The sequence below is a fragment of the Strix aluco genome, chromosome 13 (assembly GCF_031877795.1).
Source record: "Strix aluco isolate bStrAlu1 chromosome 13, bStrAlu1.hap1, whole genome shotgun sequence".
NCBI lineage: Eukaryota > Metazoa > Chordata > Aves > Strigiformes > Strigidae > Strix > Strix aluco.
This window is the reverse complement of record NC_133943.1, coordinates 17,604,219-17,628,329: the sequence shown is the minus strand read 5'-3', so window position 1 is coordinate 17,628,329 and position 24,111 is coordinate 17,604,219. Positions and strand designations below refer to the sequence as shown.

At 35.1% G+C, this 24,111-nt stretch overlaps 2 protein-coding genes across 5 annotated transcripts in view; one reads left to right on the top strand and one right to left on the bottom strand.

Annotated features, from left to right (window-relative positions):
• Window positions 1–23,503, top strand: part of INSYN2B (inhibitory synaptic factor family member 2B) — a 44,356-nt gene extending 20,853 nt beyond the window's left edge. For 2 of the 3 annotated variants that reach the window (XM_074838149.1, XM_074838150.1), the window contains 3 exons: window positions 7,648–9,807; window positions 12,948–13,022; window positions 16,814–23,503. In XM_074838149.1, coding sequence (XP_074694250.1) covers window positions 8,429–9,807; window positions 12,948–13,022; window positions 16,814–17,000 — 1,641 coding nt within the window. In that variant the 5' untranslated portion in view covers window positions 7,648–8,428 and the 3' untranslated portion in view covers window positions 17,001–23,503. The remainder of the gene's footprint in view (window positions 1–7,647; window positions 9,808–12,947; window positions 13,023–16,813) is intronic. The other variant, XM_074838151.1, reaches the window with a different exon arrangement.
• The window catches only part of DOCK2 (dedicator of cytokinesis 2), a 206,740-nt gene that overhangs the window by 106,022 nt on the left and 76,607 nt on the right, over window positions 1–24,111 (bottom strand). The gene's annotated exons all lie outside the window — the stretch shown is intronic.

Genomic DNA, 24,111 nt, shown 5'->3' with positions numbered 1-24,111 from the left:
TTTTTTCACCAGACCATCTGTCCTGACTAGGGATAAATAAAGTTAAATCAGCAGAAATCTGTGGCGGCATCTGTAGTGCTTGACTGGACCCTCAACCATTCAGTGGGAGCTCACCACAGCTACCTCTTTGCCCAGGTGTTAGGCATAAAACGAGGGTACACACATGGAAACAGAGGACTAAGGTCGTGCCAAATGTGGGCCAGTAGCGTAGAGGATACTTGGCAGCACAGATGCAAATATTGAAATAAAACAAACTAAGAATTTGAGAACTTTCACAATCTGTTCTTACACCAACAATATTATTAGTGGGGCAAGTACTATACAAGTCAATTGTAATAGTTAAATCCAAGAAACAAGCCAAAGCATGTCACAGAAACTTCAGTAACATCAAAATGAATAAAATAGTAAAAGAAATCTTGAAAGAGAAAAGCAATGAGACATTACGGAATTTTCAAGAGTGTCCTTTGCAGACCCTAATAAAAATTTGGGTGCCAAAGTTCAGTTTGTTACTATTAATGACTATTAAAATAATTCAACTGCTAATTATGTCTATGTCCTGGAGAATATAACTTGTACATCAGGTAACTGCAAAGTGGGATATGTTTTTGTCTGTACTTTGTCACAAACCCTTTTGACAACCAGTAAAGATGTTCTCAGATATGACAGAAACTAATAGTACCATCCCAACAAATTCTGGAGTAAAACCTTCCAACAGAATTGTTATGCTGACCTGAACAGCATGCTATGTACCCCAGTGGCTAATAACATATCTGAAGAGATATTCAGTGGTCTGGGCCCAAGATATCCAGTCGTTACCTATAATCGTGATCATAGTTCACAGCTTCATTTCTAATGTGCAGTTCAGCACTTCATGGGGGTACTTTTATGACCGACTTGGACTCTTAAAGGACTGCCACAAATATTAATCATTTTAGTTACCTCCTATCTGAAAACTATAATACTGTGAAACTAATTGATGGAAGTACCAGATGAAAGATTGCACATAATTACAGTGTCTGTATTACAGCTACAGCTGTAGACTGAACATCAGAATTAAATACCACCTTTTTCAAATGCAGACATGGCACCAACTCCTAACTGATAGATCTGTGGCAAAAGCAACATCAGCAATGTACCAACTCCATAGTCTAGAAATGTTCCATCGCTAGTTCAGACGGGGGAAGCCTAGGGAGTTGTCTGGACACTGATGAGATGAATGGAGCACAAGCATATTACAGATGCTGTAAAAACATGTAGCCGGATATAGGATGGTTCAGATAGCAAGAATAGCTAAGATGTTATTCTGACTTAACCCGACAAATATCCATATATCCAGCCCCAACCCAAAATAAGTCTACAATAACATTAGAAAACACCCTGCAACCTGAGACGAGGCAGGAAAATATGCAGAGTAAAAACCTATTCAGAATAAATTTGATCTTTTTTTCCTCATCAGATGAAAACTTCAATTACAACTTATATTTTTCCCCAAAACATTAACCTAGCAGTATGCACTGATAAGGTTACAAACTGCATTTAAAAAAAAATAAATCTATCAGTGATTACTTCAATAGTGAAAATGAATAATGTTTAAAAAATACTCAATAGACATTTTAGAATGAGAACATTGGAATGCTTTTATGGTGCAAAAAGGTAGGAACTTTTCAATGAAGTATGAGACTTATTTATTTTATCTTTAAAGCTACTTACATCAAGAGAATGCTACAAGTTGCTATACAATGGTATTCTATTAGTCTATTATCACTCTACTCCAGACTCTCAAAATCCCCCCAAAACCTGATGCTACTATACAAGAGCCTGCTATAACCATGAAGGTTACCTTCTATTAAAGGTGAAATTATTAAAAACCATTCTGCAGTCCATCAGACTGTGATGAATTCCTTTCTGGCGTTACTCAACGTAGAAGTTTACAGAAGATAGGACTGTAAAATCCACTGAGGTTTCTTAGGTTATAAAAATGAAATATGTTCATTATAACCCGTCCTAGAATGACTGACTGTGATTGTTGCTTTAGAGAGAATATTGAACAAAGAAAAATTTGGACAGTATTAAGAATTTCGACAGTTACAGAACCACAAAATTATTAAATTACTTCATACTTTTAGATTTTAAAGATTGCTTCCATATTGGACAGAGTTTTTTCATGCCAGCTCCAAGTCTTACATTTCAAAAGAAACCTATGTAGCAATCTGTCTCAACGTATTTTTGCCAATGCACATGTTTTAAAACTTGTGCTGAGCTGAAAAGATCTAAACTTGACTCAGTTCTGCAGATGAAGGGAGAACAAAGACGGTCAACTTCAAACTGTTGTTTACATTTAGGCTTGGGGAACCCAATGCAGTTCAGCTAAGGTTGCATTATTGTGACAAAGGGCAGGAAAAGGGGAAGAGAGAAAATTTCTAGCATCATCCAATTCCAATGGTTTTAAATCCATCTCTAGCTCTTCACGGTATCTGGTGATGTATGTTTCACTTTAGTCTGCAGGGATTTCAGAGCATATCTAAACTTATCCTCAACATCTCTCATTATTTTGAGGAAAAAAGCCAACACAAGTTTGATAAAAAGTAGAGATACAGCTAAATTAACAGCTTTGCCAACATCTATTGTCAAAGTTCCTGAGAGATAGAAAATGAACATGAAGACAACTGACATCCAAACCGACACGCTTAAAGCACAAATATATACTTGTTAATCAAAAAAGTTTCATTTCAGACACTGATTTTTCTTTTTGAAAGTCAGGGGTGAACCTGCATATGGAACACATCCTCTGCAGTGTTTAGTCTGTCATCCAGCCCTCCAACAAGCATGCAGTTCAGAATGGCCACAACACACGCAGCCCCTTGTCCCGCCAATAGTTTAGGAATATCTGGAGAGACTTGCAACATCAAAAGAAACTGACACACACAAATTTCTTCTAAACTGAGGATCATCATTCTCCCACCTAGGAAACAGCTTATCATCAAACACAAACCATAATTAAATAAATCAAGATGACTCTTTAAAATGAAAATGTCCAGCTAGCAGCCTATCATAGAAAATCTGTATTATACAGGATAAAAACCAAATCAGACATGACACAAAACTACTCAGTCTAATATATTATCTTACAGTTATTACAGCTCTGTCAGCTATCATTGTACCTATAATGCTTGAATTCATTCGCTGTTTAATCTTTGGTAGATAGATCATCTGGAAGTAGAAAAAATTTAGAGTACATCAGAAAGTTTAAAGTGCTGATGCTCAAAAGCACAAGGTAAATTACATTAATCATCTTCCTGTTGAAAGCCCTCCAAAATGCTTTTAGCCTACTGACTTTATTTATTTATTGAAGAGGGTTTGTCCAAAGTTGTTTTTCAAGGAATACTGGCTTTAACACATGCATAAAAGAAAAGCAAATTACTACAAATGTGTCACACTTTCACTACAAGGAAAAAAACTACTTTTTTTGGCCAAACCAGTAAAATGGAGAATTAACGTGTCAAACTCCAACTAAATGAATTTGAAAACCATGTCAAATATTTAACTTTCTCCACAAACTGCAGAAAACCACCAGAACCACCACACTTGCACATCTGCACTCTTCCAGAAACCCCACTGCCCTTTGCTACATGTTTTTTCACTTCATGCCTTTTCTCATAATCTCCACTTACCCTCACCAGATGCTCTCCTCTACCAACAACAGCTTCAGTCATTAAACCAAAATATGAACCAAAAAATCTGTTTGACTCTCTTCAAGAAATCAGGAAGGCAGAGGAAGGAAATATGGAAGAATAATGATTAAAAAATATCTCTTGTGGTCAAATTTCCTCTGCTTGGTTGGCTAACTACACTGTGCATGCATTTCTAAGAACTCAGATACACCATCTGGAGGTTGGAAAACCAGTTCCATTGCTGTTTGAGGTGGTAGGCTTTGCACCTTAGCCTTTTGCAGGTAATTCACTTATTACACCCTGGAATACAATTACACTGGAGTCAGAATAAATTTACACTGGAAAGTAACTATCACCATCAAGAAATACGTGTGCAAATCCTGTAGAGAGTTTAAAAATCAAGATTGGTTTTACCAGTATAAGCCAAGCATAAAAGAAAAAAACATGCAATGATATCTATCAGTCATTCACATACTCAAACCACTGAAAAGAGGAGCATGAAATATGCACCATTTAAAAATAACGTTAACCTAGTAGGCCACTTGTTTCAACGGTGAATAAAGAGATTGGAACAAATCCACCGTGCTAATTAAGCCAAACAACCAAGGCACAAGGCATTTCCTGGGGACTGACGAGCAGCTACCCAGGGAAGGGATGAGGAGGAAGAGGCTGGATAGTTGGATGTGAGGTCATGGAACCCTGGCAGACATTAATTCCCAGCAAATTTCTCCTACCAAAACTGTTACTATTATTACAAGACATAAATTTAAAACTAACATATGCTTTTTGTTATGAGCGACATAAGTTGAATTAATACATTGAAAGCATTTCTATAAAACAGATCCTTAGAATTTTTCATACTTCAGTCAATGTGAAATAACAAGCTAAACAAGACCTGCAAACTGCTGTGCCAGAAACGAATGAGGAATTTTATCCTGGACAAGGGAAAATGTTATTTAAACTTAGTAACTGACAATGTTACACTGATTTGTTAATGTACACACAGACACCTGTAACACTGAAATTCACTAGTTTGGGTTTTCAATCCAAATATTTGAGCATTCCTACCTATATGTTTTTTATTTCAGCTTGATTTGATATAAATAACAGCATCAAAACTTTCATTGCAATTCATATGAACCCCAAACTAGTGGATGCCAAGATAGTTAAAAATCACACAGAATTAAAATAGCAATTTGCAAATTAAGAATGCAAGAACCTAGCTTACATGCCTCTACAGTCAAAGTAGAGAGCCCTTTTTAAACCCTTAAGGGCTTTTAATTCATATTTAAAACACAAAGGAGTAGATTTCTAAAGCTTCTTTCCAAATTTAATTGGGCAAGTATAACTTTTAAAGTAGTCCATCTGCCTGGAGCAGAGCAGCTGTGATGGGAAGCGGAGAATGCTACTGCAATATTTGGATAAATTCTCAAACAAAACTGTAAAAAGCCTCCAGTAATTAGTGGATGATATGAGAATTCAGAGCTTGGCATCGGAACTTTATCTGGAGAAATTGACTAGTTTATTGTGTATACTTTGTCTCCAGTGAAGAAGCAGAACAGTGATTTAAATGACTTAATGCTAGCATATCATGAAAGTAAAATTTGGTATTAATGTACAGATTTGTTTCCTCGATATCTTACGCAACATTTCGCTCTGCACTGAAATCATCCAACACTCATTTTCTTCTAAAACTTGATAATAATATCCTATTATTACTTTGCTTAAATTATATTACATTTCCTAAATGTTACATGAAGCTACATAAGTTTGCTATGTTCTGTAACAAGATCTTTCCTACTGCATCCTTCTCATCAAATCTTGTAAATTAAATAAGGTAAAGTTTGTGCAATGCTTAAATAAAAGGTACACTAAGATAGTGGAAGTAGTAAGGCTAACCAAACCACCAGTGAATTACCAGGGAACAGGATTAATAGTAAATTAATAGTAAATAGTAAACACTATGCTGGGAATTTAGCCCCAGTCTTAAAAATCACTGTAATCCTAAAAGCAAACTATGCTGGATTATTAAAAATGCCACAGAATATTTCCCATTTTTTTCATAAATTTCTCCTCTTATCCTTACTCTATTTTAGCAGCTGGTTTCAGATTTAGCATAACTTATTAAAAACACAGAAAAAATATTTTACATACAGATACATCTCATGATTGAGTTTTGAAATCCAGTGCTTAAAATCTACTACTAGTCCAGCACTATTCATTGCATATACCGAATTTGGGCTCAAACTAGTCTGGAATGATTTGAGTAGGAGAATTCACATTTGTGAGGAAGTCTATTACACAGGTTATTTAGGTAAGAAACAGCAAAACCATCCTTAAGACTGTAGAAACATGGAGTGAGAAGTCCTGGACATAATATTTAGAAGTTAAATGTACATAATTTGAACAAACTATATACGGCATACACTCACCTATATGTCCTATCTCAGGAAGCCATAACAGAACCTAAATTTGTAACAGAAAGGTTGCCAAAAAAATTATATCAAAGTAACTTACATTTTGACATAAAAATAATGAAGCGACAAGATCAGTCTTGGCCTATGTGATTGCTAGTCATATGTGAAACGGCTCACTCACAGGGGTGAAGTTGAAGACTTAAGTTTTCACTTTTACTGCCTTTATATTCTGCAGCTCCACTACATCCCATGTTCATTAGCAACGCACTGTGACATCTCCATCCCATACCCTGTTGTGCCACCGGTCAACACATCATAGCATATGGGTTCTTACTCCAGCAAAGAGGAAACAACACACTGCCCAACCAAGTAAAAGGCACCATTAAACTGCCTGGGTGTGGCTGCCTAGTTTAAAGGAATCATCCATATGTACACCGGAGCACAAATTTACAAATGATCCACCCTGGTATTCCATGCAGAGGATGCATCCATAATCTGCATTTGGAGGGACAATTCATTAGCACTTCAAATTTCACTAATACTACTGTTTCTATAGAATAAAGACAACTTGAAAGTGGTCAGTGCTCACTGCGTCTTAACCTGTGAATAAAATGTCTCTGAGGCAAACATTCTTATAATTGAAGTGCCAGCTGTGACAAATGGGTCACAGTTTTATTTTTTGGGGTATAAAAAAGAGTAGTAGTTTTATTACACTTGTAAAAGACTAAAATACTTGCAAGTAAACTTTTGATAACAGCTGGCTCTCTAATAAAATACGCTCTCTTACTTTTCTCCAGTCTTCCTGACATAATACATAATCATTATGGCTATATTATTATCCTAACTGTTTTTCAGAAACGTAAGTTTTAGTGGTCACTCAAAATGTTTAATGTTGTTTTTTCATGATGAGCTCTGGACTAATGTGACAAACAACAGCTTTATAGGCCAGTCTCCTGCATGCAAACTGAGTAGAACACTTTACATGTATGCGCAGACAATTTCAGTCTTGATTTCCAAATAATTGATAATGCATGGGAAACAGATTTTGTCTTCCCAGAAAGGGTTCTATTTGCATTAATCACATTTAAAAATAAATTTATTTTTCCTTAACCAAGAGTTGGACACAAATCTGAACGCTTTAAAATGAGCAACTCTAAAAAAATAAAAATTCTGAGTTTTGTTCAAACCTCAACTTGCCTCTGAATTAAGAACTGACATTTGTATCGTTCAATTTTTTATTTCACCCACAAGATTTAATACCCATTTTCAAATCTGAAGATTTAAGTTTTAAGGTCTATATTTGGGACCAGATTCAGGCCTGCACGAGTACTGAAGGAAAAAACTACTACTCTCAATATTTTCTACCCAGTTTTGGTGTTGCGTATTACATGTGAAGAAAAGTTTAGGCACTTGAAAATTATAAAACATTTTTCAGTTTCTATACAAGTATTTCACTGCCAAAACTACAAAACCAATGGAGATGAAAAGTTGTTAGGCGACAGCAGAAGACTAGTGTTTGGCAGTTTATTCATCTACAACTGTTGTCTTTTTACTTTCAGGAAACATTTCCTGTTGTTCTGCATTTGCTGGTTATTCGGTCTGGACCACTCTTCTGATGCCAATGTATTTACAGAACTTCCCCAAATGAAACAGTCCTTCGGATATGATTGCACAAACTGAAGTAACAACTACACATCAATAACTTCTCTCACTGAAAGCTGCTGGATGCTGTCTTTTTGCCTGGTCAGAAGCGGTTACATTTTGCTTAACTGTTTGGGAAGATTAGTTTCATTTGCGACATTAAAAAGATGGCTGAAGAAGAAAAACTCACTCTAAAGAAAGCAATTCCGTTTGGTATTAATGTATATATTCCAGCAGTAAAACTATGCAACAGAAACGAAAATGCCCCTAAAAGTTATTATGCTTGTTGTTTAGACAACATGCAAATAACACACATGTGACTGGTCCATCATAAAAAAAGCTGCAACGCAAATGGAGAGCTGACTGTCAAATAACCATCAGGAAAGCCATAGACTCAACCTTACCTTTAAATTAGTTAACTGTAAGCATAACAGCCTGTTGCAATAAGATGATCACGTTAGCTTCAAACACAAGGATTTCTGCATTCCCTAGCTACAAGAAATCTTTCCTTAAATTTGATATTTAATTTCTTTATCTTAGTGTTTGGTCTAATCAGCAATTAAATTTGAAAGAGCATCCCTAAAGAGAGCATGTCAGTTAAAAGTATACATAATAACAACAAGAAGAATGAAAAGTTTAGCTCCTTCAGGAGTAAGGTATTCATTTGCAACTTAGCAACAATCTTAATATACAGTTCAAATGACAAATGAAATGGGCCGCAAAGAAACACGTTACTTACAGACTTTAAATTGTGATTCAATGGCCCAGCAAAACATGAAAATGCGTCCAGTGCTATTGAAAAGGAATAGTCTGGATTCTGCTGATTTTATGAGACAGCCACACCACCGCAGGACCAAATCTCAGCAAGTCCGATTCAAGGATGATGGTGTGAACACAAAGTCAGAACTGGATACTAATCCTGCCCAAGATATAGCATTCACAACTGGAAAAACAGAAATATTTTGGGATCACAACTTTTTGCTCCATCACTCTCCATCTTTTCCAAGGGCTCAGAAGGGGTTTCGGAATATTGCCATACAAACATCTCCAAGCCTCAGGAAACACTTCCCGGTTTTTAAAAAGAAAAAGTTGACAGTAAGCAAATCATTAACAGAAATGCCAACAGAGCCTGCAAATTCTATCCAAGTAAATGGCAATCTTTCTGAACAAGACATGTCTTCAGACCTCTGTTACTTAAGAATAACTAATCATTTGGAAGATGGATTTAGGAATAGTGATGTGGATGGTCAGTTAAGTCAAAGACCATCAAAAGCACAAAGCAACGGACCTATCCACTCAGATGATTTCTCAGTATCAGAGAAGACAACTGTTTCTACACAGGTGCCTGAATACATACATGTGAGTTTTCCACAAGACAGCAATGTTTCCATGGATGCACCTGACACAACCACAAATTTAAGTAATTCACTGCATTCTTCTACTGTCATAAATAGCAATGAAAATATTGACAACAGCACACTGTCATCTAATTCTGAAAAAGCATACCCTTGCCTAAGCAATTCTACTAACTGCAGTGAATGTAATCCTCATTCTGACTCTTGCGAAGCAGATAAAAGTGATTCTGAGTCACTCGTAGCCAGCAAAGATGCAAGCAGTAAGGAAACTACTCCATTATCACCTCCATCAAATCACAGTTCATCTCCTTGTTTCCTCAGAGACTATCAACAGGCAGGAGAGCACAGAACAGATTCCAGCTGTGTGACATTAACAAATGATGATCACACAACAATGTCCTTGACCAGCAGTAATGCGTCAAAAGCTTTTCTGTCATGTAATACTGAAACCGAGAAAAATTCTACCCAGTCAGATGTTTCCCAGTGTAACAGCTGTTTAGAAGGATTTCACATAAAGTCTTATCTGCCAAGGAATGAAATAAAACCACAAACCAACAAAGAGATTAGTGAAATAAATAAAATTCATTTGGCACATGGAGAACTCTGTGCCCTACAAGGCAGGCTGCAGTCTGTAGAGGAATCCTTGCAGTCGAACCAGGAGAAGATTAAAGTCCTTTTGAATGTAATCCAAGACCTGGAAAAATCCAGAGCCCTCAGTGAAGGGTACGGTGTATTTTAATATTAGTAATTCATCAGAAGTGTAAAGTAGACATTAGCATTCTTTGAACCTTTGCTACCGAAAAAGTCTTTCCTGTGATATTTAAAGATGAGTTTGCAAAAATGGTATCTTATACGCTTTTTCTGGTATTTGGGCCTCGGCAGAAGAGAAGCACATCTCTATAGCTCGGTTTTAGCTGACACTGCCTTTATTAAAACCAGTGTGAGACATGGTTTATTAACTCCCTTTTTTTATTTACATTTAAGGTGTCAGGTACAAAGCCACTGACACCTGAGAGTTGCAGTCTTCATCTAGCTAAAATTTCTATGCAGTAGAAAAACAAAACCCAAGTCTAAGGTACTGATGTAGTATAACAGAAACCTATGGCAAGCCAACTGTCTCCTACTAGCAAGGTCAGATATGTTTTTAGGGCCAAAGCAGTCCTATTGCTGAAACAGTTCATATCAGCAAAAACATGCATCTCTTCAATAAGTTATTATTGCCATCATAAGTAAGGAAAAGGATTAGTAGCTAAAGCATAGCATCTGCAGAATTTGGGGACCACACTGCTTGTTACATTTCATGATACCACAAACAACACAGCCATTTAAAGGGCATGCCTTAAGAATAGGAAAAGGGACAATGCCAGGTAAACATCAAGAGCTTCAATATGTCAGGAACATTTCATGGGAGGTGAGTGCTTAAAAAGGCTTAAAACTATGAACATACAGCATGTGAAGACTGTTAGCAAGAACTCACTTTGGAATCTCAGATTTTAGAATGACTGCTTTCTATACTATCACAAGAATGCATGACCTGGATTTATTTTTAGTATGCTCTCATAGTGACTATTAGCCAAGGCTGCAAGCATTATTTATGTAACTTATTTATGCAACTCATCTGTGCATTATAAATAATACTATAAATGCAACTAATGTCTAAAGATTGGACACCTTTGTAGGACAAGGTTAGAAGAGTTTTAAATATTTCTGTGCTCAAAACAGGTTTTAAAATATCCTAATAACGCTTTCCAAACCATTAACAGCAGCTCCTACTTACAGTAAATGCTTCTAGGATACATTTTAAAGTTCTGGTTTTTCATAATGTAGTATATCCATCAATCAATTTTTGTCTTCAAAAAACCCACAAATCTTTCAAAGTATCAAGAGAATAAAGGTTCCATTTAACTCTTATTTTTTAAAGATAAACCAACATGAAGTCTATGTTATGATATATTTACTTTTATACTTAGCACAGGTAGCTTAGGCATCTAGAATAATCATTTATGTGAACTGGTTTGTGCATAAAACTGCATCCTTAATTTTAAAATCAGATCATGTGTATTAATAGTATTTACTGACTGTAATTAAGGAATAAAACTGATCATCTTCCACATTTCCACAAACTCTGCAAACATCACAAAAAGGCAGCTGCATTGAGATTTTTGTGTAGGTTCAGTTGCATAGAAATAGCACAGAACATGACACCAACTTGTTTACATGACTCAGCACCAGGTCTTTGCACTTGTTCCCATGTGGACAGAAAAGGTTTGTGTGGCTGTGCAAAAACTGTCAGGATAGAACTAACTGAAGCCACAATTTTATATGCCCCAATTTTCTTAGAACTTCTGAAGAAAAATAAATCTTTATTGAAGAATTCTTTCTTCCTCAAAGTATTTTGAGAATTGACATTACCTTCTTGCATTTCTGATGAATAATTCTCCAACTCACACTCCAAGTATGATTTACGCTCATTTAAAAATAAAAATAATATAAATCAAGTTAACATGTAATTTTCTGCTGTAGAGATTACTTTTTTTATCTGGAAACATTAACCAGTAATGTCCATCTGGCTGTTAGCATGAAAATACTGTTAGTTTCCACTGTGCCCACATAAATTTTTATTCCATGTAACATTTTTCCTATATAATTCAGCTCCAACTACCCTCTCTGAGGGTTGCTCTTAGTCATTTTTCTCTATCTGAAAAGGCCATTTTCTAGCACCAACTTTGTAATAGCCTAGATACAACAGACAAAATCCACGTAGACATACTGATAACAAAAATGCAAAAACATTTATAAAATACCAAAACCCAAAAATTTTGTTTAGAAGCAAGATGGGGGGGGGGGGGGCGGGGGGGGAATCCAAGCCTGTATGAACTTTAAGCAATCACTTATCTATGGTATATTTCATACCAGTACCACCTGACTATGGTGTTTTAGGAAATTACAGAAAAAAAATACTCCTTTTCCCCTGCATGTATTTATGTATGACAGAGGGGACAAGTTTCCATTATGTTTGCAAATCTGGCCATTACAAAGAGTAACTTGCAGTGAAGCACAGTATGATTATTCAGCAATATCTACAGTCCATTTCTGTTCAGTTACCACACGGTCAAAAACAAAAATTTTGCCAAATATCTTTCAGTTTCACACTGAGACTCAATGATAAGCTTCAATCCATGTTGCTAGAATCATCTAGCAGTAAAATTGAACATTCCAAGTACTTGTGGAAGTAGAACAAGAACGCATATAGAGAACCCCTACTTTAATTCCAAAAGCAATCAGAAAATTATTTTGGTACCAACTGAACTCCCCTAATTCAAATAAAACTCGTTAAATGTAAGTGTTGTGCTTCCTTCAGATGTAATAAGCCACTGACCTCAAACTGTTTCTAGATCTCTCCATCATAAAAATAATTCAACTCTAGTTGATGTTAAGTATGAAAGTCACTTTTCTTGTTCTCTCAACACTCCAAATTTGTATACTATCAGCAGTAAAAATCTGACTTGTTTACATAAGGAAACATGAAAAGGGGAAAGAATAGAAAGCATAAGGATAGAGATCAGATTGATTTACCAAGAACATTGATATTCCAATACTTTAAAGTGTGTTTATAAGCAGCAGTCACGTGTCTAAGTGTATTCATAACAAGTACTCATGCAAGAACCAACAACCAGAATCTTAACAGCACCATCAACATAGGGTTTGAGTTCTTTAAAGCAACCTTCTAATTTAGAATTTCACACTAGAATTTTTAGTAAGGATAATAGAAGTGGCAAACAGAATTACTTTTATCGTGAAAGATTCAGAGATCAGTTGATGTATCTGTAAATACACATTCCATGAACTACTGTCTATTACAGGCGTAACTTCTATCACACTGGGCAAGACCTCAACAACTGCAGCACCTGTCAGAACACCGCATGTATCATTTACAGGTACTTCACTCCTTCACCCAGTCTTGTATTGTCTGTATCTCTCTCACAAATGTACACTACAATGTTTTATTCACAGCTATACAAAAGGTCTCATTTATTATTAATCCAGTTTTTAACAAAAGACCAAGTGCTATGTGTGAGGTAGTTGGTTTGTTTTCTCAAGTAGAAAACAAATAATATTGGTGTTATCTGAAAGAGGTACTATACTTCTGAGAATTTAAATAGAAATTTCCCACTAATGTTTCACAGCATTATTACTACTAGCATGCTCTGAAAACCTTTGATACCATTTCTGATTATGAAATTCCATTTGTGTGTTACATTTTTAAAGCTAGGATTTCTGTAATAAATTTAGATCTTGGAAAACATAAACACTCAATTCTCCAAAATGCCAGTAAGCTCTCGCTGCAGTTCATGTTTATGTGCCAAAAACTCAACTCCCACACTTCTCACTTCAGTAAATGTTTATTTGTTATTGAGAGAATGCAATGTGAGTGTAAATTACTCCAAATTTAAACTGCAGTTTGTTAAACTCTTATGACCAAAAAACTTTGTAGTACTGTGTTCCAGCAGCTATACGTGTTTCAGATGCTATGTGTATACACCCCGCCATTAACCACGAAGTTAGCAGGTACAAAGTCTTGATTATACTACACATGTAGCAAGGGATTTTACAGGGCTTCCACCAATCTGTAAACGCATTCTCTAATCTCTGCAACCTCAGTTATGAGGCAGAAAACACATCTTCAGTTATTTGATTCTGTAAGATTCATCGGGCTCTTCACAGGATATTAAATAACATATTGACCAAATGCAGCATAATCAGAGCTGGAGCTCACACTTTGCCATTTTAGATCCTTTCCAGTACTGCCGTACACTGCAGACTTAAGAGAATGAATAGGAAGATGAATCCATGGTCAAAATTTACATATGATATCTCAGGCCTCATTTGGAGAGTTAGAGAATGTGTACTAAAACCAAAGGTAGTGGAGAAATTATAATACTGCTAGTTTAACCCTGGGGTTTTTGATTCCTTTTTGTGAGGGACACTTTACTTAAAGGATTTTGCAGTTGATGAGCTGCTTACTGCAACTGCGTGCTTGTTTTCCTTGCTATACATACCACATTTCTGATGTGCTGTACTGTTTTAAAGTTTATTTTTATTAAGAAGCTCAGTGGAAAATGAACTTGCCAGTCACATATTGTGAAGATCAGGTACTGAAGTTCGACATGACACTGAAAAATTAAGGAGAAGTTGATCTGAAACATCTCCTAGAAATTTTTTATCCCTTCAAAGATATTCAAATATATTAGTATTCCAGAGGTTTTGGATATTTAAACATGTTTACATTTACAAAAATAAAGGGTAAAAGAATTTCTCTTTCAGGTTGAGAACTTCTCCTTTATTTGAAAGAATATGACAGACTATTATCTTTGCCAGTTTGTAAGCACGATGACTTCAAATTTTTTTATGGATACAATGAATTCACATGGAAGTGTTTTTCACACTGCATTTTTTACATGAATCAAATTTAAATATAGGAAAGATCCTGAGCAACAAGCACAAGTATCTGAAGAAAAGAATAGAGCAAGTAACAAAACACTGATGTGCCTTTTTGATTTACTAGATAGTTTATAATGATAACTGTGCCTGGAGGCTTATGGTGCAATGATTAGTAGACTACATACGAAAGTACACAGTGCCTCTAAAGAGTTTCTAGTTTTAAGAGACAAAACATTAGACAGCAAGGGAACAATAGTTTTCACTTTACAGTGATGTTCCACAAGACATGGTTATGAATAAAGCATTCTGAGTAATGAGTATTTGAAGTTCATAACATATTCATTAGACAACATTCTGAAAGAAGTAACTGTTACCAGTTTTTGCTCTAGACAAACCCATAAAATTTCTGTTTTACGTAGCCTAAAAAATCTACGCAAGTATTTTTTCCACTAATGTAGCATCACTGTTGTCGTTAATTATAGAATCAAGTGTTTTGTCTTGCTCCCCATTTTCTTGGTCTTAAAGAACCTAATGCATCAGCGATTCAAACGCTGTACAAGCGGAATGTTGGCTTATTGTCACTGAACCATCTTGAACCTTTTAAGCAGTTCCTGAGTCAAACAATATACTAATTTCCTATGAATACAAGTGTGGATTACACTGATTAGTAATTAATAGCTTTTCAGTCTAACAGCAACCAGGTATACAGTGGCTGTAAATTTAGCTTCATTGACTATCCAGAAGGTTCATGTTAGCTGCCTTGGAACTTTCAGTCTAGATCCTGTAAGATAAGCGTTTGTATTATAATAAACAAATGCAAGCAGCAACTGAAAACAAACAGTTATCTCAGCAGATAAGGGACAGTATTAAATGACCTCTTGCCTCTAGAGATGATGTCTTCAACATGAAATTAGAAACTCTGAAGAAGGGAAGAAAAAATGAACATGAGCAGATGCTATCCTTATATATGCTATGTAAGGATATAAATATAATATGCTATAAACCAAACATTTCATTCTCCAGCACTTGTGATCTGTGACTGCTGAAAAGCATTAAGTTGCAGTTTTAGCAATAAGCTGATAAAACTGAAGAGACACTGACCAAATTTGTCATTTATACCATTTTTTTCTACTGTTTGTATTTATTATGTTTTGCTCCTTGTCCAGAGATCCCTCTTCAGTTCTAAACTAGAATAATCCTATGGCTTTCTTTTTGCCAGCTGACTTAGTTTATTTCAGTAAAAACCCCCAAGCATATTAATTATAAGGGCAAAAAGCTTCGAGTTAATTTTAACATATTATTCAACAATGGTTATGGATTTCTATATACTTATGAATACTCACAATTAATAGTGTTTAGATATTCCTATTTACTAATTTCACAGATTTCTTCTACTCAGTGCCCAAATCAGGTTAAGGGCTTTAATGTGACAGCCCACCATTCCTCTGATAATGCCTTTTCCTCCCAAAGAGCTTGCATTATGGAAGACAGAACGAGCTCCTTTCTACTCTCCCCTCCACATGCTAAAACCTCCACAGCAGATATAGCTGATACAACTCCCACTCTCCTGCCCAGAAAAGGTGGTTGAAATAAAGAAAAACCATACAGCACTGCATTTTTTTCATTTGCTGCTTTTTCTTTGTTTTTATCAGTCTACTGGTTGCATCAGACCACTTAATCACTGTCCATGTCGATTCTTTTGAATGTTACGTTTATTTCCATGCACATACCTGCTCTTATATAATTAACATCTCGGCACTCATTTTACATCAATAATAATTATGAGTTTCAATGGAGAAAAATCAGTTACATTCTACTTTCCTGTCAACTAATACCACTTATGTCAAAGACTTACATATTTGCTTAATTTCATATATTTTTGGTCCTAGCAGGTCTCCTAGTGGGAGACATTCACATTTAACAAAGCTAAGCATGTGAGAGTTCTGAATTCATGCCAAGCATACAACTGAGTTAGATTACAGTATCAAACTAACATGAATGAAACGCACTGAAAGGTCACCCTAGTACATTTTCATTTTTTCCTCCCTTAATTTTTGTCCCATTGTTTTGGGAACAATGCTGGAGTTCTTAACTCATATAAAAAAAAAAGGTTTCCCTCAGAAGAGATTAAGAGATTAATTTATTTTCAAAGGAGCAACCTATACACCCTTGTGTTTTAACCAGGCTCTAATATCGAATAATGCCAAATTATTCTAATGATGTAAGCATCCTTTCCACAAGCGGGTATTTCTCACTTACTAGCTTAAATGTCTTCATTTTTCCATAGTGTAGAATATGACTTCAGACAACAAGAAGGAAGATTTCATCAGATTTTGAAAACACTGGATCATGCAGAGCAAAATCCAGCTTCAGCTTCACCTCAGAAGCTACCATCTGATCATCCAGCTCCCGAGAAAAAGGAGTTAAGGAGAAAAACAAAAAAGGTGAAAAGAAAATGCTTCTGGTGGATTTGACTTCCTTACGGATCCTTTTACATTTCAAAAGACTCTAGAACATTTGAAAGCACACACCTGAAAGTGTGCTATTACAAAATCACAAAGCTAAAGAATGTTTAATTAGAGTATCTGAAAAATCAAAAGAATTGAATTTACTTAAATCATCTCACTGAATAAAGGTGCATGGAGATACTATTTTCAAAAAGAAAATGTTACTTTCAAAAGGAAGCTTTCTCATTTTTTCCGAGGATACTTTCATATGCTTTGTAAAGACTTTTTTTTCAACTTTCCAAAAATAATGAGGTTTAAATCTCTACCTTAAAAAACAATGGTAGACAAAGCTAGGAGTGTCAGAGAGTCTTCATTTCCTATTTCGAAGCACCACAGACTAAAAGAAAGAACTTCACTGATGTTTAAACAAACCACATAATCAAGAACAAATTCAGGGGCATCTATGTTGTTCAAACAAATCTCTCCTCAAAGGAGGCGATTACAACTATTTCAACATTCCCACTGAAATATTTTTGTTGCTGTCTTCTAATATTTAACAACAAAAAAAAAAGAATTTCAGGATACGTTTTAACTCTGTCCTTTTATTGGTTCAATTTAAAAAGCAACCATTTAGAAGTTTCAGCCATTTAACAGACTTCTCTGGAAAGAATCACAAAATCATAAAACAAGAGAATATCTCAGTAATTACAGTCTTAACCCCCTAGTCAAGCAAGGTCCAATTAGGTGAATTTGAGTTTTGAGTATCTCCAAAGACAAGAATCCATAACCACTTGGGGCAAGCTTTTTCCCAAATTTTCCCAATTTTTTCTTAACATCTAACCTGAATTTCCTATGTTGTAACTTGTGTCCATTACATCTTGCCTTATCCAAATACAACTTCAAGAAGAATTAGACAGATAATAAGACCTCTCTCCTAAGCCTTCACTTCTTGAAGACAACAAATCCAATTTTCACTGCTTCTCTTCACATGTTATGTGCTGCAGCCCACAGTCATCTTGGTGGTCACCCTCCAGTAAATTGATGTCTTTCATCTACCTGGAAGCCTAAAACTGGACATAATGCCTCAGATGTCATCACGCAATTGCTGAATAGAGGGGAATAACCACTTCAGCTACTGTCCTTCTAAACCACTTGCCCAGTTTGTCCATTTAAGACCTGAGTCACTATACCAAAATATCCCAAGATACAGTTTTTTGGCCTTAAGATACAAGTTGATACATGATACAAAATTGATCATAAAAAATATTTAATGAACCCATCTGTATGATATAAAAAAATTATACATGCTGAAAAGATTTTAACATGTGTCAATGCAGCTATTTCCTTTCTTCAAAAATAGCTGAATTACCAGCTAGCACAGGGTATGCCCATGTAACCTAATTTAGGGTTGATGAGACTATTATTTTGCTCATGAAAACACAATCACCTTTCAGATGGGGGGCAGAGGGGAAAAAGTTTTCCAAAGCAAGTTTAAAGGGCACATGGTAAAGCCTAAATAATGTATTTCATGTTTAGTGGAATGTATTGCAGACCTTTTCTTAGAAGTGACTCTGGTTAATTAGTTCCAATGGTGCCAGGGTAATCCAGGGATTAACCACTGGATCCTATTTTTCTAAATCATATTGTATTAATTGTGCAATGTTAGTTAAAAATTTCTGTACACTTTCTGTACACTTCTGTGTTCCTTAAATTCTTAGGGTTAACTACACATTTGAAAATACATTAAAAACAATCTTTCACAGAAGAATTTTGTCTGGAAGAACTAAGTTTTTTGATAAAACTTGTCTTCATTTCAAAGGGAGTATGCTATGTGACATGGCTTAATTTATCAAAATTCCAAAGGACTAACAGTTTTAAAAAATATTTCCATGTTAAATTCAATCAGTGTAGAAATGACAAGCACAAAATTATCATTATTTTAGAGGCTTTTCAGAGGAAAAGCCTTATATAATTTTTACTAGCAAAAAAGATGCCTTTAGTGAGACAGAAAAGCTCTTCAATAATAATTTGTGGGTATAACAAAGGTAAGAATTATTACATCAGAAGACATCATTATATTACACCAAAATACATGTACTGCTTACGCTCGTATGACAACCGCATTCCTATTTTGCATTTGTCTCTGATATAATGAAGGTTTTATTAGTGTGTAAATGTTTCTTGTGTATTAAAATAACATTTTAAGATTAATATCCTCTGTGGTAAAGGTATAATAATAAGCAATACTAACAGGTGTAACACTAGCAAAACCAGTAAGCTTTTTTCTGTAGTAAACTCATTTTCAGTAATTTGTTATTATATGAAAGCAATCTTTTTGTCTTTCTTTTTGTTAATAAGCACAAAAAAGCTCATTTTAACCTGTCTGATTTTGGGTTTGCATACATAATGAGTATGATGTCTTCAATATATTTTCAAAGAATCCAGATTATTGAATATAAGCAAAACACAGTATTTTGGTTCACCACACTGCACCAATCAATTCCTGGGGACAGTAAAACTATGCAAGAACAGAAATACTCTAGTTTAAGAGGCCAACCAAAGACAGCTGTAAGTAAGACTCTTAAGTCTTTCTTATGATCTGAAGAAACACCAAAACTTCTGAAAATCCAATACTGATTTAAATGTTTGTAGGTTTTACATTTTCATGTCTGATCTTGATGGAATTCAGAACTGTAGACAATTTTTAATAATTAATCTCCCAATCAAAATTAGCCTTTGTTTTCCATATTCCTCAATCAGTTTGTTTTTCAATTGTGTCTCAATCAGTAAAGTATGGATTATCCATATATGGATATGAAAGTCTCTTTTTAACACATGCACACACAGCAATAGGGAAACACTTACAGTATCTAGGCCAGCTGACCCTCAGCTCCCAGTGCTGCAATTTAAGAACATTCTTTCAGCCTACCCTCTGTTCAGTGTTTTCAAATTCAGACCCTTCAAGACATCTGTTTTTCCTTGAAAGAAAACATGAAATTACAGTGCTGCTGAAGCACTGTCCTTCAGAAAGGTTGCTGCTAGAGTTCTCTACTTCAGGACTTCAGTACAACAAAAGAAATTTTTTTTCGAGTCAGCGGTAGTAGCAACAGTCAGCCAAGTTCTAAAATAGATATTTAAGATACAAACAAAAGACTTATCTGAAACAAAGCCAGAACACTCATTTTTATTGCAGAAGGCTCTGACTACCATGAACAAAACCATGCAATAGTTCAACTGAAAACAAAGTAGAACAGAAGTAAGTTATTCCTACAAAAGAATAAGCATCATAGTTTCACAATAAAACCACACCTACTAAACGCAAGACGTTATTACACCCAGTCTTCTCTACAGTACGTCACACGCGATAGGCTTTCTACATAACATTTTGAAGACAACATTGGAGCAATGGTTATTTGTTACATTAAAAGGTAACAGAGGGAAAGAGTCAGTCATGGTATGCATCAGCCACAGCAAGAGGGTAAGACTGCTTAGTTGTATGTTTTGTTTAGATTTAACAGAAATTTGTATATCCTAGCAACACAAAGTACCTAAAATTTAATAGCTTTGTCACGCATAACTGGAGAATCTAACCTATGTGAAAATCTAAGATGTAAGCATTGCTTTTTGTTTTATTGTTTAATATTTTAAAAATATTTTAGTAATTCATTAGTATTTCATATAGAGAATTAAAAAATTACCAGATACACACTATGCAATTTATGATGTCAAGACTGAAAAAGCAATAGAAATTGGTATTGTTAGAAGGTAATAGTACTGGCTATAAAAACCTCTCTGATTTAGAAAATTACAGTGTAATGCCTAAAACCAGCTCCCAGAGTAGGAAATAAAGGTTAGAAATATAAACACGCTCTTAAATAAAGTTTAAAAAAAAAAATAAATCACAAAAGACACAAACCAACAAAAAACCCCCAAAACAAACCACAGCTACTTCACAGCACTTGCATACAAAATATTGTAAGCTTCTCTGAAAGACATTTAAATGACAACTACAATATGGTATTTATAAAACATTGCACAGAACATGGCATATTCCAAAATCACTGTATCTGAAATTGCTGTTTTATGGACTCAACTTAACTTTCTTTAAAAATTCAGAATGTATGAATAAAATAATTAATTTCTCTCCATCATGTAACAGCAGTTCATATAGGGCTTTTTAAAGTTTTGTGCACTATAGCTCTTTCAAAAAAACCACAATACTTAATATTTATGCTAGCTTAGATACAAAACATCTTCCTAATGAACTGCATTATCTAATGTATGTTTTGTAAATTTCTAGGTTCTTGAAATGTGATGTTATCTTTTGCAATAAAATGAGATATTTTTCTTAGGTTTCAGGAGTCAACTCATAACAAACAACATTTAGATTGCAAAAGAAGTGAACGATTGTTCTTTGGAAAATAAAAATGAATGGGAAATTAATAAACAGGTCTTTTATGGAATCATTCTGCAGCTTTTCTAGGTAGAGAAAGGATTTCAATTTGAATTTGAATACTGAAAAAAACAGCTGTAACTTTTAGCTTGACCATGTGTATATTTAAATATATCATTCTCCAACCATAGCAGCTCTGCAAAATGGTTTCTCTGGTCATTATTTCCCAAAGAGTTTTTTGGGTTTTTTTTGTGGATGTATGCTATCTAGAGTAGCTTTGGTTAATAGAGCACACTGTTTTCAGTAAATTCTTTATTTGTACAATATCTTACAAAAATAGTCTAAAAACTTTTCTGTAAAGCATAACTACACTCTTTTCATCATGCTAAGCTGATATTGTGAACAAAACCAAGTTTGGGAGTGCCAAAGGAAAGCTTTAAAATGTATATGGTGGATTTATGATATTTTTGTTTAACAAATCAAGCCAATACCAAAACCAAGTACTTCTGTATTCTACATGCATCTGTACATTTTACTTCTACAGTTACTGTAGTAAGACTTCACTGTATCACAATGCCCTTTAACTAAAACTCTAAATTTCAAGATAAAGCTTGAGTAGCCATTTTCACACAATAAACTTGTCCCTCTCCATTACAAGTTTAGCAGCACTTCTACAACTACAGTCAGGGCTTTTCTTAGTTTGGTTTGGGGTTTTTTTAATAGTGAAAATAATGAAGCAGGTGTTAAAGCCTTCAACTGCCAAAACATCCCAATGAAGGCAAGAGTGGTATTTAAGTCTTCTCTGCAGTAGCTGCAGAGAGCCAAATCACTTTTCCATCACCAACACCTTCTCCTGAAGGGATTATATCCTTAGCCTGACTCTTTCCAGTAATTACATGAACAAAGACCACAGCATGCTGTTACCAGCTGAGCACAAGGCAACACCTCCCCTTAGATCCAACTTGCATTGTAGCAAGAAAAGATAAAGGCAACTGTAACCCAAAATCCTTTTAACTCTTCCTCCACCAATAAGCCAGAGGATTGTGAAAAGAACACCTGAATATGAAAATGAACCTGCTTATCCCTGCCAGAAGGCAAAAACACTCAGGTAAATAAAATCCAGTAATCTACCAGGTGGAAGACATTTAAACTTGCAAGGAATTAGGGTCTTGTAAATTGTAACTATTGTTTTTATTAGTATAACATAGTAGTAGCATTGTTCTTCACACCATTTTCAAATTCTAGAAAGTTACACAGCAAAAGATAATAAAAGTACTTGCAATAGTCAGAAACATAGTAACAGATTCAAGATTCTGAAGAGTAACCTTCTGTTCTCCGGGAAGTAAATAACAGATGTAGTCCAATTTGAAATGTCACTCATATCCAAATAACACCAGCTACAGTCTGCCTGCAGCTATTCCATATGTCCCACCCGTACTTGCAGAGTTCACCATACTTTTAGCAACTTTAGCTCACCTAAGCACTCTGCAGAAGGCCATCATGCCTGACTATCTGCGCTGTTTTTAAAAGATTAAGCATTCATGATTTCAACCAGTTGGGCCTTCTGAAGAAGTTTTAAAGCAAACCTGCAAATTAACTGAGTGAAGTGAAGGTAGTGCACAGAGCATGAAAAAACCTTATTTCACCAGTTCTTTCTGAATGCAAAAGACTATTTTGTTCATTACAATTTCTTCATGTCAAACGTAAAATACTGTTAACAGATCTTGCCTCAGCTCTAGAAAACTTTGTAATTTATTTTAATTCTGCGTTGATAAACCTCTAAAATGACCAATAAACACATGCACAGGTGCTTATGAGCATTATTAGCATTCAGACATCTGCATTTCAAAATTCACACTGGATTTGATCTTTTTAGGTAAAAACAACTGAATAAATTACAGATGAGAGTTTAAAAAAAACCAAAACAAACCACAAACCAAACATATTTTCCAAGCCATTTCAATTGACTGTAACCAGCTTGTTTCCTAATGATTTCCTAATGTTTCCTACAGTTTCATTTTGCTTCTTCATTTACTGTTTACAGTATCCAGAAATGCACCTTAATATATTGATTACATCATCCATGACGCTCATATGATGCTTTCTTCACAAGTACATAAAATATTTTCAAACACTGGGTCTTTATTCAAAACCTCTTCCTCTTATGACCGTGCATACATACCAGAGGGTTACACACAGAGTAACAACAGACTGGAGTTCTGATAAACAGTTAATGATATGATTTTTGAAACTTTCAGATCCACCACCAGGAAGTTGGAAGCAACCACTGGCAAGTATCTCCTCTAAAGAACTCAGTCAGGACATTAATCATTAGGAGACACACATGCTCTAACTGGCAATGATCTAAAACTGTTAATTTGGTTTTCCAACAGAAATGAACAAGGAAACGAAGTACATTTTAAAAGACATTCAAGTACCTCCTGTGGCCAAAACAATCAAGTAAATGCTGCTCATGATTTTGCAGAATAATGTAATTCTCTGAAGACTAACAATTAATATACATCTTCTCTTAAATGCGTAATCTGATGGGCAAAGTTCTGTAACTCCTGCTGAACACAACTGGCTTGCATTCTCAGAAATAGTATAAATCAAGAGGAGTACTCATGAGATATGTAATTAAATATGAATAAATTGCAGAATCTGTCCTTGAATATAACCCTCAAACCATGGAATCTCCACAAAAATCTCTGGTGAGTGCTCTGTGCCAGTGCACCCCCAGGTATT